Below are 17,227 nucleotides of genomic sequence, written 5' to 3'. Positions count from 1 at the left end.
AAATAAAATATTCATTTCCTTCCCACCTTCATCTCTCTCACAGACCCAACACAACCCGGCACAGCCATGCACCGTCATCAGCCACCATCGACGCCTCTGGCCTCCAATCACACTGGAATCCAAAGAAAACCAGTAAAACAAAAAACCCAATAAAAAAAAATCCAACACAACCCACACGGCCACCGTCATCAGCTACCATCTCTCTCAAGATTGACGCCTCCGGCCTCCAATCACACAGGAATCCCAAAGAAAACCAATAATAATAATAAAAAAACTCAGTAAAAAAAAAACAAAAAAAATTCAAAGATTGATGAGATGAGAGAATATGAGAGCTGCTCCTCAGCGTCCGGCATCTAAGTCTTCGTCTTCGTCAACGCGGTGGCCTAATTTCTGCTCCTCGACGCTCAGAACAAAGCCTCAGGTTTCTCCGTCAGAAAATTCCGTTCGTGTTGTAGGCGATGGACTCGTCCGGCGACTCGGCTTGCTCGATCTTGTGGGCGATGGACTCGACTTGGTCCTCAGCGATCGGTGGAAGCTAGAGCAGGCCAGATTGATGAGATGAGAGAAAGGGAGAGCTGTTGGCTGAGTCTCTGATGAAAATGAGAAAGAGAGGAGAAAGAGAGGGAGGTGAGAGTCAGTACATAGAGGAGAAAGAAAAAACTATTAAAAAATCAAATAAACATGCTACAGTACTCGTGTAAATTTACACAGTACTGTAGCAAGATGGATTTTATAGACGAGTTTACACCCACTAATGTGGGTGTTTTTTTGCCCAAAATGTGTAAAATTAGTATTTTTTTTTTCCATTTTGCACATTTATGCATCTACTTATGTGGATACCCTACGACAGACCCAAAGAAAAAGAAAAAGAAAAAAAAAAAAAAGGAAAATTCAAACCGATTTAATATTTTTATAATAAAGACTAAAAAGTAAAAGCAGAAAAAGACTATTTAGGCCCAGTTCGCGTAAAAGCCCAGCAGAAGAAACTCCCCAAGCTCGCAACACTATTTAATAATTGTCAAAAAGGACCAACAAAACTCAAATACCACCAAGCAACAAAGAAGACGAAGACCAAGAAGAAGACCAAAGCCCCAAACCCCCCAACTACACTGCACTCTCTCTCTCTCTTTCTCTCTCACCCCTCAGGCTTTCAACCGCACCTCTCTCTCTCTCTCTCTCTCCAATTTCTAGGTGTTAATTAAAAATTCGCCAAGCTGGATAGACACAGAGGAGACCGTTACTCCAACAACAATAACAACAACGACAACGACAACAATAACCACAACAATCATTACGATTCCCAACCCTATCGTCACTCTAGAGGTCCCTCTCGCTTCTCCGATGGACCTCTAACCAACAACCACAACCGTCGTAGCCCTAATAACTTCCGCGGCGGTGCCAACCACCGCCCTTTCGAGAGTCCTCCTCGCCTCTCCCCCGGCTCCGGTAGCGCCGACACCGGGCCCGGTGGATTTCGCCCCGCTGGGTTTAGACCCATGGGCGGGGGCGGAGGCGGAGGAGGTTTCGGGTCTAATAATTATGATGATAATAGCAATAATCATCAGCAACTGGCGCCGCTGCCGGTGCCGCCACCCCTTTCCGGACAGAAGCGAGGGTTTTCTTTCCCCGGCCGCGGAGGCTCGCCAGGTTTGCCTTGTTCTTTGTAATTTTTTTTTCCTTTTTTTTTTGGGTTTAACTGTAATTCTGTAATTGTAACTGTGGGATTAACTGTAAAGTTTGAATTGAATGTTACTTATTGTGTGTACTTGGTGCTTGTTTAACTGTTTATTTGATTATTTATTTATTGCTAGGGGTTATGGTGCAGTACTGTACTAATTTAGAGTTAATTAATTGTTGATGGATATGGGGTTGGGGTTGGCTTTTTTTTTGTTTTGTTTTTACTGCTTGGAATCACATAGTTGATCTTGTGTCAGAGTTGATTTTATGTACTGTGAAAACGTATGCAAGTGGGCCATTCAATTATGATTTGTGAACCTTGGATCCAAGAGCCTTACAACTCAACAATTAAAAGACATCTAGGGATGCATTATTGGATATTTTTAGAAGGATAATTAGTATCACAAAGGCCCGAGAAAATATATGCATCTCAATTTTGTTAGTTAATAGGATCTCATAGTTGAATTAGAAGGAAGAACTATTTGCAATCTAGTGAGTTGGTTTGGTATGAGAAGTTGTAGGAAAGTGTATATACTTGCAATCTTCATTGGTTTATTTTCATTCCTGTTTGGTTTACGCTTGTATTGGATTTTTCAGAGCAATTTGATGGCGGCAGTTTTGCGAAACTTTTTGTTGGATCTGTTCCCAGGACGGCCACCGAGGAAGATGTAAGTCAATCAATTCATATACAAAAAAAAAAAAAAATGGTCGTTATACTATTTTTGCCCTGTTATCCTGTTATTGTTTTATGTTGTTGATGTCATGTTTATTTTGATGTCAGATTCGCCCTCTGTTTGAAGATCATGGAAATGTTATAGAGGTTGCTTTGATTAAAGATAAGAGAACAGGACAACAACAAGGTACGTGTAGATGCTAATTTCTATGAAATAATTGTGATCTGTACCTATCTTATTTCAGGTCATCTGAGAGGCTGATGGGAACAAGTGTAAGCTCATCTTTCGTCTCAGTTTGTTTTGCAATAAGTTTCGGGCTTGTTGGTTTTGGTTGCGACCATTTTTTGTGTCCGTCCTGTCAAACAAGGAGGAGGCAAGATGTGTAAACCTACTAAAAACCAGTTTTTGAATAGCAGTTGGGATCTTGGAAGAGAAATAGATCCTGCTTTTGCAATAGTGGCTGCAGCGGTGGCGGCATTACCCAACAATTTTTGTTTTCTGTTTTGTAATGGGAGTGTCTATTGCCATTACTGTAGCTTGTTTATGTCAGGATGTTTAGAAGTGCAGTTATTGTACAGAGAATAACACAAAATACTTGGATTATTGCTTTTGAATGGAATTAATCACATTGTAATTTCCGAGTGGTTTTTTCATATCTCGGTGAACCTGGGAGTTCCTTCTTTCAAATGGTGTGGAATGTCATACATTAGTTTTTTATATTAACTAAGTGAAATGGTTCTGAAGTTGGATTGTCTATCAGAGATGGGTGGCATTTAGAGGTAATGCCTAATGGGCTGTGACTTGTGAGTGTGTTGATAACTTGCCCAAAAGCTACATTTTGAATTACGGACCTGTTGCTTGTGTGAGGGATGTCTCGTGATTATCTATTTTTGTTGTTGTTTCTATTAAGTGAGTGGGGTCAATATCTTTATCGGCTTTGAGTATCTCAGAGCTGAATATTTGGCTCATTTTGTTCATGATCATGGGTTTGCAGTGATGTTAATGTGATAAAAAGGCAACCCATTTCATGTTTTATATGGCAGGTGTGTGATGGTGGTTTGCTATGTTTTTGCTGTCTTAATAATCAGAATATGTGGGTGTCTACTACTTACTTACAGGCCAGCCTTTTTCCTTAGTACGCTTTGATCAATGGTCAATGTTATTGAGTTGTTAAATTTATGGGCCATTTCTTGGACACCGCCATTTATGCTTGTAAATTTGTGTGGTATTTTGATACCGAAGCTAACCTGTGCGAGTATTTTGGTCTGAAACTTTGGCTTGTGGGGTTTCCTATCAATTTTATCTCTTCAGTTTTGTTTTGCTTGTAGTTTGTGCTATGAAGGATTTAATAAATTTAGCTATCATGAGTTCTGCACATGGCAGGCGTGTGGTGATGTGGAGTTGTATGTTCAATCATAGAATAAAATGCGATTAGGTGTTCCTTCGTCATTCGTTATTAGAATCTGTGGTGTTACAATTTACTTATTAGACAGCGTTTTGCATAGATCTTTAAATATTGGTCCACAATATTAATTGAGTGGTTGGACGTACGTGCCATATGTTGGAAAGTGCTTTTTTATGCTTGTAAGTTTGTGCATGATTTGATATCAGAGTTGATTGGTTATTTTAATTTGGTTTGTGGGTTTTGCTACCTATTGGATACCTGAGGGCCATTGTCAAGTTTTTGGTTGCGTTGTGGTTTAAATACTCTCTATTATGTAATGGCTGCAGTGATTTGTTGAAGCCCTTAGGTGAGTGAATGTAACTGTTGACAAAATACTTGGTGAAATTAGGGCCTCAATGAATCCCTGACACCATTGGCCGATATCTTGCAATCGATGCATTTGGATAATCTTCTGTGAAACTTTATTGTTTTTCCTTCTGTTTGTTGTCAACTTTGGGGTTCATATGATGGGTCAATGTGCGGAAATAGTTTCCGAACTTGCAAAATCCCAGTATGTGGAGTCCATATTGGTTAACGTTATGATGTTCACGTAAATTATTATGTTGGTGATTTGCACATCAGGCGCCATTGTCTCATTGGTGGATTCTTGCATTGTTGATATCTGTTGGGTCTGTTAGGACTTTAAATATGCAGAGCTCAAGTATGTCTCCCGTGATGATTTAACAAGCGCTCTATGGTACAGTGGTGGAGCTTTGGTCAATTCTTTCTGTGATTGGGGTTTTTATTTTTTAGGGTTCTGCAGTAGATATAATGTGTGTATATATTGTGGGGTTGAAGGAGCGTTTTTGGCTTAACCAAGATTTACACTGCCGATACAACTGGGGAAGTGTATTTTGTCCAAGTTTCAGATTCCATACTTGCAAGTGCAGACTTAGTTTGGTTTGAAGCTATCCTTTTGATAATGCCAATCTTAGAAGATGTTTGCCTTTGAAAGTTTTCCTGTGACCTTGGTGCCTGTGACATTATTGTATTTTTAATCATGAATTTTCTTGATCTAATGGCTGATTGTTCAGTTACTTTGTATTTCTCTGTGTGTAATGCTCCATGGTTGTTCGTTCTAAAGGATTGGTACAAAGAGATCCTTGTCGCCATGATTCCTGGATGCTTATTGACTTCTTGCCCCTAAGATTTAGTTTATGTTGTGGCCAGTCTATTTCATATCCACTCTTATTGGTTGTCTTTTCAAATGCTTTTTGGTTAATGGATGTGGGCTGTGCTATAGAGTTCAAACTTTACACAGCCTATTGACCTAAAGAAAATGAATGTGAGCACTCTAATTTATGTGTGTAGGGTGAAGATAAAGTTTTGTTGAATTTTTGAATTTTGATTAGATGTTAGCATGGTGGAGCAAAGGAAGATGTGCTGTTCTGAGAAATGCAAGTGACTATGGGTGAAAATAGTTGCAGTTCTAGTTGTCTTCAAGAGTACATTTCTGTTTTGTATGGTTCTTGTGAGTGGTTGGAATATGATCCTTCTCCATCTTGATGTGCCCAAAACCCTATGTGCTGAAGAATGGTCTGTTTGTTGATGTAAACATATTGGTTTGATGTCCAGGAGCATATGCAAAGCAACAGAGTTATGATCTGTATATGATGAGTTCTTTTGCACTTACTCTTGCTGATTCTTTTTTTTTGACTCTCAGGAGCTTATTTTTAGCTAGTTCTGTTTCTTGACAATTGGATAAGGCTTTGGAGTCGGGTTGTTTCTTGTGTGTGTGTGTTTTAACATAACTAATAGCTTTTAGATTTCTTATTATGTATCTTTGTGGACGAGTTAACAATATGTATTATTTAGATTGAGCTAAATTCTTTAAATGACTCAATGCTTGGATTGCACAAAGAAGTGTAATGCTTGGAAACCCTTAGTCCATTATAAATCATCTTCTCTGTTAGATTGTATGTATAAGCATAATGAGGCTTCACGGATTGCAGCCGCATTACGGTGTTATGATAATTGCGTATCTTGGCAACATGGATATCTGTTGTTCTTAGTGCCAATAATTACTGCATTGCCTATTTGCTTCAGCTCTGTTTGTCATTGGAAGAAATGAACAAAGAAGAATGTTGGGTGATTGCATGACCAGGTGCCCTGGGCTGAGGTTTAATTAATGTCTGCTTTTGTTCCTGAGAAGTAGTTATATTTAGCGATTGAATCTCTCTCTCTCCAAGAAAAATATTTGGCTTCTGTGTGATCAATCTCCATTGTTGCACACATAATTCCTCGTTATCTTTTTCCATCATTAGTATTAATGAATATTCCCTATAGCTTGGTTTTGAGGATTTGTGCTCAAAGGAAAGCAGTAAATCTTTGACCTGCAGTGTGGAGTTCAGGGTTTTTTTTTTTGGGGTGGTGTTGTGAGTTAGTTGTATGTGTTTGCCAGCTTAGGCTTTGTTAAGTCTTTATTTGTTGGGATGTATCTGTGCTATAATCTTTAGCTTTCTTGGTTTTGTTGTGAACAACTTGATGGATTTCTATTTAATGTTCCGCAGTCTTTTTACGGAATGCCATGCTGTGAGTGGCAAAGATCTTGATTTTTTTATCACACTTCGTCAATTCAGTATTCTTTATTGTTATTGAAACATTTGGTCTATTTTGTAGTAGTCAAACTACTTATTTATGATTTCTCCTTGTAATCTTATTCCCTCCAGCAGAAACTTATAATACAAAGCTCTGGAATTGATATTAGCCTCTATGTGTGTGTGTGTGTGTGTGTGTTTTTAAGCTCAAATTTGTTGTATTTGAGATTGTTAGAAGGGTAGAAGTAATGTTTTGAAATCAGGATTAAAAACTCTTTGCTTATGCAGGCTGTTGTTTTATAAAATATGCGACCTCAGATGAAGCTGATAGGGCAATAAGGGCATTACACAACCAACATACTCTTCCTGGGGTGAGTTTTCTTGCTGGAATAATTTCCAATCTTGTATGCAAATTAACTTGTGGTAGTTTCACACACTCATTTTTTTTCCAGGGAGTGGGTCCTATACAAGTGAGATATGCTGATGGAGAACGCGAACGCCTTGGTAAATTATCTGTAAATTTTATTATCTATTCATAGAAATTGTGCCTTTCCATTTTTTGTATGGAATTGTACTAATAAAAATCATATTGGGTTTGTTAGACCAATCAAGTTACATAAAACAAATACTGCACATTTGCACTAATTGTGGCATATGATGTTTGTGCAAAATTGGAGTGTTTCAATAACAATGTTGTTAAAAGTGCACCTAGGCATGGTAAAAGCTCAAAGCCTCAAGGTCTAATTGCTTTGCTTTGATGAAAGAAACTCATATAATAAAGCACACTTCAAGATGCTTTTCTGGTGCTTTTTGAATAAGCACAAAGCATGTTTAGGCATTTTTTAATTATTATTATTATTATTATTATTATTATTATTTTGCTATAATTTTTTTTGAATCATTAAAATTAATTGTTTGATCTTGAAGGAAATGACAGGGAGCATTGATTTATATTACAAAAACTATTCTTAAGGTTAAGATGTTTGTACTTGACAATCAATTCTTTACTTACATATCAAAGGACATGGACAAGGATAATTTATTGTTGAGTTTTGTGGTCATTGTCTTTCGACTATATTTTAATTGAACCATATGCTTTGTTTTGATCATAGCTAACACAGTTATGTGCTTCTTAAAATTATTTTTGAATATATGATTAGGTTATTATCATATTGTCCATGAAACTGAAATAACTTATGTTAAATTTAAACTTACAAATGTTGTACAATTGCACCATCCATTTGAGTTAATAGGCAAAATATGTTACTAATTTGAATTTATTAATTTATTTACTATATGTTACAAATATTTTTATTAGAGGGTATTATACATTATATTTGAAAAATGTGCGCTTTACTTAAATTAGGCATGCGCTTGCCTTTTGCACTTAAGCTCGTACTTGATCCTTTTACCAACACTGCTCTTTAATCTTTTGCTTGGATGGGCTTCAAAATTGTAACCTATGTTATAATATTTTCAATTCCTAAATAAGAAAGAAAGGGTTAACCTATTGCGTGAGGGAATCCTACAATAACAATGACCTTTATGTTCTGTTCTCCAAAGAAACACTCAAGTGTCATGTTATGGGATTGTGTTGGACAGTTAATTTTCCTTTTCCTATATGTGTGTGTGTGTATAAGATTTTAAGTAACAGGGGGGCATAACTTTCTCTTACTCAAAAAAAGAAAAAAAAAAGGTTCATTGTACTTTTTCATCTTTATTGGTTTTGCTTGTACACATGGAATGTAGATAAGGGGAGTATTATTAATTAGAAGTCTTAATATTTATTTATTTTTGTAATAAATTCTATTAGAATGTGTTACCTTCTACTAGTCAAACATGGAAAAAGCCTGGGACATAGTTCACTAACATTTTGTAGGCGTAATTAATGGGGGTTTGAACATAGATTGAGCTATGTGAGTCTATCTTCAGACATGTTAGTATGCATAATATTTTATCTCTTTCACAGCCTCTCCCCCCCCACAACCCCCCCCCCCCCCCCCCCAAAGAAAAAAGAAAAGAAAAGAAAAACCCTTGTATTGACATTAATTTTCACTATATGACTAAAGTATAAATTGGACATTCTTGGGGGAAATATTTTTCTTAAACGTTCTTTATGCGTGATTGTGAACATGCATTTGTCTAAACCATCAAAATTTTCTATTGCTGAAATAATTGCTTTATGTGGTAGGTGCGGTCGAGTACAAATTGTTTGTCGGATCAATGAACAAACAAGCCACAGAAACGGAAGTTGAGGAAGTATGTCAATTCATCAATCGAGCTGTCCTTTCCTAAGATTAATACTTCATATGCAAAAATTTTTCTCAGCTTGACATGAAGGAAACTTAAACTCTTCCCTTTCAAGTTTTACCATATGTAGTGTAAATTTAATTGGAAGTTCTGTTGTTTCATATCTAATAATTGATAATTTCTTTTATCAGATTTTTTCCAAGTATGGCAGAGTAGAAGATGTTTACCTGATGCGTGATAATATGAAGCAGAGTCGTGGTGTGTCCTCTAATCTTATCCCTTTTTTAGAAAAAAAATGGTTTGAATTGGTTGAAGGCTTTCTAATACTCAATTCTTTTGCTGTATTATAGTATCCCTTAAAATAAATTTTAATTTGATTTATATTTGGCTCAGATAATTTTTTATTTTTGATGAAAGCATGTAGGAATTAGATTAAAAACTAGAGGTATGGTGGCCATTTGATTAATTATGTTTGTAAGAAAGTATGAACTGGTTGATATTGTTTGTCTATTTTTTAAATTATAACAGTAGGTTCTTTGTTTTTTTCCCGTAATAGCACAGCACATATGTTGTTTCTTTTTAGTGTAGTGACTTTAAAAAAAGAAAAGAAAAGAATACTTCCTTTTCATAATTTTAGCGGTCTGAACAACCTGAATGCTCCTCTTTTTTGGTTACTGATATTTTTGTTTCACTTCTTTTGTAGGATGTGGTTTTGTAAAATACTCTCACAGAGACATGGCAATGGCAGCTATAAATGCTCTTAATGGAATCTATACTATGAGAGTTAGTGTTCTCTCTTTACACTAGTAATATTCTGTTTTCAGATTATCTTATTAGAGCTTATGGTTTTTTTTCTGCTTCTTCTTAGGGTTGTGAGCAACCGTTAACTGTCCGCTTTGCTGATCCTAAGAGGCCTAGACCTGGAGATTCAAGGTTTTGATATCTAAACCTTAGCTTCAGTTTTTATCTGCAATTGCTTTTTATTTATTTATTTATTTTTTTGGGGGGGGGGGGGGGTTGGATTTGGGCTTGTCTTTTTCTCTTTTGCATTTGGTCAACCTTTCTTATGTTGGACTTTGGCAATGGAGGGACCTGATATATTGTTGTTTTTAAGTTCAGCAGCTACTTCACATTAACTTTGGACTAATCCTATCCATGTTGCTCACAGATGGATTCTCTAAAACCAAATTTTGACTTTTTTTTTTCAATTTCTCTTTTTCAGGGGTGGTCCTGCACTTGGAGGTCCGGGTTTAGGTCCTCAATTTCAAACATTAGGGCCTAGGTATTTCAAACCTCAAACATCATCCCCCCAAACCTTTCTCTACATACTCTAGTGAAATTTATGCCTTATTTCTTCTTGCTTTTGGTATTGTATTTATCTCTGCTCACTTCTATTTTCATGCCCCTTGGCAGACCTTCACAAAATTTTGGTGACCCAATGGGTGATCGAATTCCACCTAATGCTTGGCATCCAATGAGTCCACCCAATGTAAGGCCACCTTCTAATACCGATTTTCGTGGCTTTGGGGGTCAGTTCCCTCCTAGGTCTCGCGACATGGCTTTGCCATTGAATCCGGTAAGAAAAAAATTTGATTAGACCGTAGTGTGATTGCTTTTTTTAGGAGTCTTGCTTCTCTGACTAGGTATACTGGGATAGATTGCCTAAATGATTTTTGTTGACTAGGTAGTTGGTTTCCAAAGAAAGTATACTGCAAACTACAGAGTTTAATTCCTCTCTGCCAAAAAATCAAAAACAAACAAACTTTAAAATGGTCTAGAAAATAATAAAAATAAAGAAATTGTACTGAAATACTATTTCATTTTTTGCCTCACTGCATTTTGGCATGAACTATTCACCCAAGTGTTGGGATAAAAAAAAACCGTGTGCTTGGCTGGTCTGGTACTGCTTCAATTTTTTTTGGGGTTTTATTTTTTTCTTTGCAATGGCTTTACATAAGTTTAAAGACTCCCAACTCCAAAACTGATATTTTATGGTTCACCTATGATGCAAGTGTTCTCTGAAGGCCGGTATGAGGGGCATTTAGCTTTCTCTCTCTTCCTATAGTTAATCTGCAGCCATTGTGGCCTTTTAATCATGAGAAATGCTATTTCCACAACATTTTCACAACACTTTCATAACAAATCCTAAGTGGCAAATTGTTATTCGCTGTTATTGGTGGACAAGAAAGTAATTTCAGTGATAAGGTCCAAATTAAAACAAGTAACAACTTGTCACTTAAGATTTGTTGTGAAAGTATTGTGGACGTAGCACTTCTCATGATAGCACAGATTCTTTGATTGAATAGTTTATTAATTGTGTTTCCATGTTCTGTGTCTGCAATGTAGTTTCTTATCCTATTTTCTTACGATGTATTGGATACATGTATCTTTTTTTTAGGTATTATTTCTGTAATACTGCAAGCTTCTTTTACTAACTATTCTTGGAAAAATTTCAGGGTGGTCCTTCAAGTGGCTTTGGTGGCCCTCCCGATGGTTCCCTTGTGGGACAGGCAGGTACATCATCTTCAACATCACAGCAGGTATATGGTGATTATTTTTATGTGTCTTCATTGTCTACCAGGTTCTTCCAAAACAATCAGTAATTTCATTCCAAAATTTTTTCAGAGTTTTAACCAGTCTAAACCTCAAGTTCCACCGGTCAGCCAGCAAATGACACCATTCCAGAAGCCTATGCAGTCACCACAGCATTTGCCACCTTCCCTTCAATCACACCCTCAAACTCCAGCATCATACTCACAAATGCAAACACCGCTTGCATCACTACAGCAGCTTGGTCAGCCACAGCTTCCTCATTCTGCTGGTCAAACACCCTTCAGTCAAGCACTACCGTCACAACATTTACTTGGTTTAGGTGGACAGTTTTCTGTTTCTCAGCCTCAGGTTCAGCAGACTGCCTCATCTGCGACAACACTACAGACTCCTTTGGATGTTAACTTACAACCTCATTCTGTGTCTACTGTCACAAATCAACAGCAGCTTCCTGCTCCTGTTCCGCAGCAACTTCAACATCTTCAGCAGCCTCCTTCTCAGTTAGCTCAGATGTTGTCACAACAGACACAAACTCTGCAGGCAAGCTTTCAGTCGTCTCAACAAGCATTCTCCCAATTGCAACAACAGTTACAGCTGATGCAACCATCAAATCAGCAACAGAGTTCTCAGCCTAATAAACAGCAGGTATTTTGGATTAGATCAAGTAATTGGTTAGGTATGCTGGAAGCATATCATAATTGTTGGAAAGCTACATTTGTGCTATCATAAGATTAGGAGTTAAGAGTACTGCTTACATGATAACTTGATTGTCTTATTACTTTGTTAACCTGTTTTAAATGAAACTTAGTATTTATTCATATTGCTTTTTTTTAATCATGGGATGTATTTTTTAAATGCAACCCACTATTGGTGTATCATGGATCTTTGACATGTCTGTCTCATGTTTATCATCTAACTGACTGCTTCTGAACTCAAGACTAATTTCTTTTTCAATTTTGACAGTTTTCATCCCTTACTCGTCTTTTCTCTGTAGAGAGATTCAACCTAGTTGTCTCTGTTTTATGAGGCATGGTGCCTAACTGATTGTGCTACCCTTTGGGGTTGTCTGTAGAAGTTTATCGTTGGAATGCTCTTTTGTAATTGTTTTTATATACTCTTAAAGATTGTATGCTGAGAATGTCATTTGGACCTGCAGTCTCAGTGGGGTGGGATTGTACAACAGGCAGTGGCCAGCACCCCTGCTACTTCATCAGCTGCTGATGCGCCTTCTGTGAAATCTGCTGCTCCCGCCATACCAGTAATGAACCAGGCTATGGCTCCTGTAAAATGTAATTGGACAGAGCACACCTCCCCCGATGGATACAACTACTATTATAATAGTGTCACTGGTGAAAGCCGGGTGAGATTTTTATCAGCCTTGCTTTCCTGTTGGGATTTTTCCACCATTTATGTGACTGACGCTTGCTTAAATGAACTTGTAGTGGGAGAAACCTGAAGAGTTGGCGCTGTTTGAACAGAAACAAAAATTGTTAGTTCAACAGCCTCAAACCCAGTCACACCCCCAAGTTCTATCTGCCCAACAAGTCACACAAACGCAGCAGGTGCAGCTTCCAGCTCATCTTCAACCACAACTCCACCACCACCAGCAGATACAGCAGCCTAATTTCTCATCATCGGTTGGTGCCTTAAACACAATTTAAAAAAAATAAAAATAAAAATCAATATTCTTAGTTTTTTCTTTGCTAACTATATAATTTGGAATCTCAGTACCAAGCTTCTGGAGTAACAGGTCACCAAAATGTCCAGGTAAATTTCACCTTTGCAGAAAGATTATACTTTATACAATGATGCCTTATTTAGAACTAGGCTTTGAAAAACTAATGGGATCCTGGAAGAATGTATTTGTTGTCTTGTACCATCTGGAGAATCAAGTGTGTATGAAATCTTTTAGTTAGAGAACTGGTCTAACTTCGGTTAAGAAGTGGTCAACAATGTTTATCAACAGTATTGTTGGGATCTTTTGGCTTTGCAGGAACTTGGTTATACACAACTACAGGCAGCACCTGGTTCAGCCAGTGATCCTGCACGTTTCCAACAGGTATCTGTCGTTCACATGTTGCCTGTGCTCAGAGTTCTCTCTGTGGCCTCAGTCTAATTCCAATTGTCTGCATCTTCTGCAGGGCTTTCAGGCTTCTCAGGAGTGGATGTGGAAGAATAAGCCAACAGGTTCTAAGAGTTTATTTTTACTTGTCTGATTATGCTTTGGAAATTCTCTTTTCAAGCCAAAATATTTTTAGGCCATTGAGATTCATGATTTCATTTTTTCCCTAATTTTGGGTTAAATTTGGAAGCAACCATATTACTAGATTTTCCCATCATGGGATTTTAGGTGCCTATGGCTTTAACGAACCCAAATTTTATGAGGTGGTTATTGAGAGAGAAAAGAAGACCCGCAAAAAGGGTGGGGGACCAATGTCCTTTGGGCCAAATGGCAAGGGTGGTTTGGGGGATGGGGGTTTGGAATTGATAATAGTTAGTTTCATAATCTTTAAGTCAAATAGCATCTCCTCTTGATAAGAGCAAAATGGTTGGGAAAATTTTACCTGCTATTCTTCACTTCTTAAGATTACAATGTATGCACTGTACTTGTCTAAACTACTGACATATTCAGCAAAAAAAGAAATCTACTGACATTGTTATGAACATTTTCATCTTCAGGAACTTGAAGTGGTGGAGCAGAAGTATAACTCAAGGGGGCACATGGGGAAGAAGTGTAGCTGCTTGGGGATACTGAGCCAAAAAACTTGTATCAACTCTCTTGAAGGCTAAGGCAGGCAACTTCTTCACCAAAGGAATGTATAATGTGATAAACAGTTTTATTGAGCCTTCAGTTATCTACTCTTTATTGTGAGGTTTTACCGTCTCACATGAAGTGGCTCAGTGATTTAAGCCCGTGTGCCATTAGTTCATAATGCAATTGATTGCCTTCACCGAGTAGTTAGAATGTTATTTTTGTCTAACGTAATATATTGCCATAATCATATTCTTAGCTTAAACTGTACTTCACATATGCTTTATGAACCTTTACCAATGTTATTAATACCTTACCAGCCGAAGCCATTAAACAAAATATAATACTGGTCTATATTGACTGTATTGGGGCTCAGGTGTAGCGGTAATTATGAAATAGTACACCCCGTATTAATCAGTATATAAGTATTTAGTTTTCTTGCCAAATTAAGTAGTATCTAGCACGACATTGATAACTTTAATCTTTGGTAGTTCTGTGGCATAATCTAAAGTTTGTGATGGCAAAGCTTAGGGTTTTATGGTTGCAATTGGTAAGTGAAAAAGGATGGATTTAAAAACGATATAATCAAGTTGTGATGGGTACTTAATTAATGTTAGCCAAATATCATGCACTAGGGGTCACCTCTTTCTTTCTGTTATTAGATTGCAAAGCGATAGCACACAACTAAATAACTAGTTATCTATTTCATAACAATTTCCATAAACTAAGATAAGCATCTGCTGTAGCACAGATTAGACATGTCATGATACCTCTGCATAATGAGGTTACTTCAATAAGCCAAATTTAATTAATAGTCCTACAGTTCCTGCGTATCTCACCACTTGACCCTGTTAGTGCCCCAATGCTTCCCATTTTTAACATAGAATCCTTGAAGTCACCAAAGAAGACAAATGAGTCCTCTGCGTAGGTTTCCACTATTTGACGAGTTTGTTCATCACCGCTAACAAGAACCTGGTCAGATTGAAGCAATCCCTCTCCAGAAATAAGGTTAACATAGTATTGGTTATCGAACGTTGCTGGAGTTACGAGGTCAAGATGTGCTAGTGTTGTGGCGCTGTCGGATCCTGAACAAAGCTGTTGCAGTGAGGCAATGAAATCCAGATTAATGTCTGGACCATTTTGGTTGATTCCTTGTAGTCGAGTACTGAATGTTGAGCATCGGGCTTTGCCTATTGTGTGTGCACCTACCAAAGGAATAATAGTAGTGTTTCTGAGCAAATAATCATTTCCTACTTTTATAAACTATGATATAATTAAGAACAAATGATTAACAAAAACAATATGTTATTACCAGAGAGGGCCACCATATCATTGAGCGAGAGGCCTACATTCTCAAACTTGGCCACAAGAGTTGCCACAGTAGAATTTGGGCCTGGGATGTTGTTGTTTGCTGCTTCTTTGCTTGCACTCAAGCTGTCCCTCCTTCCTGTTTGGACTTCCCAACTGGGTCCTCCTGACTATAAATTAAAACCCAAAATTAGCACAAACTCGTTGTGGACTTTGGCATAAGCATCAAGCCCTTGATAAAAGAGTAAGGAAAATGATAAATTTGCTACAAATTTTATTATATAAATGTTTATATAAAAGTGGTTTGTGTCACAGCAATAACATAAATTTATGAATTACTTTGTTTTTTTTTCGTGTTTAAAAATTGACATGCATTTTTTATAAGACTTATGTAGTAAAATCTGTAACATCCCTAATAATTACTGAAAAAATCACAACTTTGAGCACACACCAGAATAACAGAGTCTCTGGCAACAGTTGCAAGAATGTCAGCACAAGAAACAGTTTGAGGACAAACAACTTCTAGCTCAGACTTAATGGCGTCTATTACTTCAAACCCCCTCAAGGAATTCAAGTTTGGAGCTGCAGTTTTCTCTCCAACAAAATTGTCTGTGTCATCTAGCAACACCGAAGCATCACAACCCTGCAAAATTCACCACACACATTTTGTCCACAGGTCACTCTAAAGGCAAAACCATTCTTTTTTGTCCTTGAAATGTATTGTAGTTCTATTTTCACCCCTAAAATTTTAAAATAAATCTATTTCGATTTTAAAACAAACTCATTTTGTCCTTTCATTCACTTTCGTTAATTTTTTTGCCAGCATGTCTAACATAATACATATTTTAGGGATGAAAAAGAACCTAAACAATATTTAGGAAAAAAAGGAGATACAACTTAAGATTTTTTTTCTTCTTTGAAATATCATCTAAATTTTATTTTTATCCTTAAAACTTTAGCATGGAGTGGGCACAAAAACGAAAGGCAGAATATTTTAAAATTTCGAGGATGGAATTAGAACTTTTTGAATTTGAAGGAAAAAAATATATTTTATCCTACTTTATAAAGTAAAAACAAATGTGAATGACATAGATTAAAGATGACTTGCATTAACAAAGCAATCATGGAAGTGAAGACGTAGCAGCGAGGCTGCCATTCTTGGATCCTCTGAGACTGCCTTTGCAACCCAAGAAAAGATAATGGCCTCAGCTTCTGGGCAAATGTCGAGGTATATGCCAAAACTTAAAGACACTTCACCACATGCTTCATCTTTCAAGGAGTTTGGTGTGTTTGCAAATGCCATTGCAAGCTTAAGCATCACCAAACAGAAAGCAAAGTACTTGGACATCTTATAAACCTAGAAACTGTTAACAGTGTAGGATATAAACTGATATTTGAGGTGGGGTTTGAGTTGGGGTAGTGAAAGCTCCTTTTATAGAAGTTGCTTGGCAGTGTTTTGGTAACAATGAGACTACTGGGTCATGGGAGGTCGGTGTAGCTTAGAGGAGGGCAAGTTTTATGTACAAAAGTGGGGTTAAGCATTAGAAGACATGGTCAAGCATAAGAAGAGGTCAGTACTGTATGATGAGCTGCATATACACACCTAATGCCATGTGCTACTTCAATCTTTCCCATTTTCTGTTTTCTTGTTTTCCATAAAACTTAGAAATTGAAGCTATAAAGTTTCCTTTTGTGTGTGTGAGAAAAATATACATATCAGTAGTAGTTGGAAGTAGTGTATGTAGTACCATGGTTTTTGTTGTTGAGGACAGTTCAATCTCATTGAGGAGTTCCTGAGCGTCACATGGAAATTATACCGATTTCATTTGTTTGTTGTGTTCAGACTCTCTCTAACCTGTGACCATTAGAGTTAAACCACAAATGGTATTAGCTAATTCAGGTCCATCGTTCTTCTTGTCAACAGTTTTTAGAGATGTTTATTTTATTTATTTTTTTGGTTGAATATTTCTGATCTAAGCAATGCTAATAAAAATAGAGCAAAATCAATATATATATATATATATATTCCATTACG

The 17,227-nt window shown here is 37.0% G+C and overlaps 2 protein-coding genes across 2 annotated transcripts; one reads left to right on the top strand and one right to left on the bottom strand.

Annotated features, from left to right (window-relative positions):
- Positions 1–1,008: 1,008 nt before the first annotated feature.
- On the top strand, positions 1,009–14,206 carry LOC142624450 (flowering time control protein FCA). Its single transcript, XM_075798018.1, has 19 exons — positions 1,009–1,647; positions 2,275–2,345; positions 2,459–2,537; positions 6,621–6,703; positions 6,785–6,836; positions 8,524–8,591; positions 8,774–8,840; positions 9,286–9,365; positions 9,451–9,515; positions 9,805–9,864; positions 9,996–10,158; positions 11,039–11,122; positions 11,208–11,777; positions 12,289–12,492; positions 12,575–12,769; positions 12,861–12,899; positions 13,126–13,191; positions 13,274–13,319; positions 13,812–14,206. Exons 1-19 carry the CDS (start codon positions 1,497–1,499, stop codon positions 13,817–13,819), a joined length of 2,151 nt encoding a protein of 716 aa, XP_075654133.1. The 5' UTR covers positions 1,009–1,496; the 3' UTR covers positions 13,820–14,206.
- Positions 14,207–14,603: 397 nt separating this feature from the next.
- Positions 14,604–16,560, bottom strand: LOC142626496 (peroxidase 40). The gene is made up of 4 exons (XM_075800327.1): positions 16,301–16,560; positions 15,644–15,835; positions 15,197–15,362; positions 14,604–15,089 (listed from the first exon to the last, which is right to left on the bottom strand). Exons 1-4 carry the CDS (start codon positions 16,538–16,540, stop codon positions 14,689–14,691), a joined length of 999 nt encoding a protein of 332 aa, XP_075656442.1. The 5' UTR covers positions 16,541–16,560; the 3' UTR covers positions 14,604–14,688.
- Between the last annotated feature and the right edge of the window lie 667 nt (positions 16,561–17,227).

The sequence above is a fragment of the Castanea sativa genome, chromosome 2 (assembly GCF_040712315.1).
Source record: "Castanea sativa cultivar Marrone di Chiusa Pesio chromosome 2, ASM4071231v1".
NCBI lineage: Eukaryota > Viridiplantae > Streptophyta > Magnoliopsida > Fagales > Fagaceae > Castanea > Castanea sativa.
This window is presented reverse-complemented; position numbering and strand designations above follow the sequence as displayed.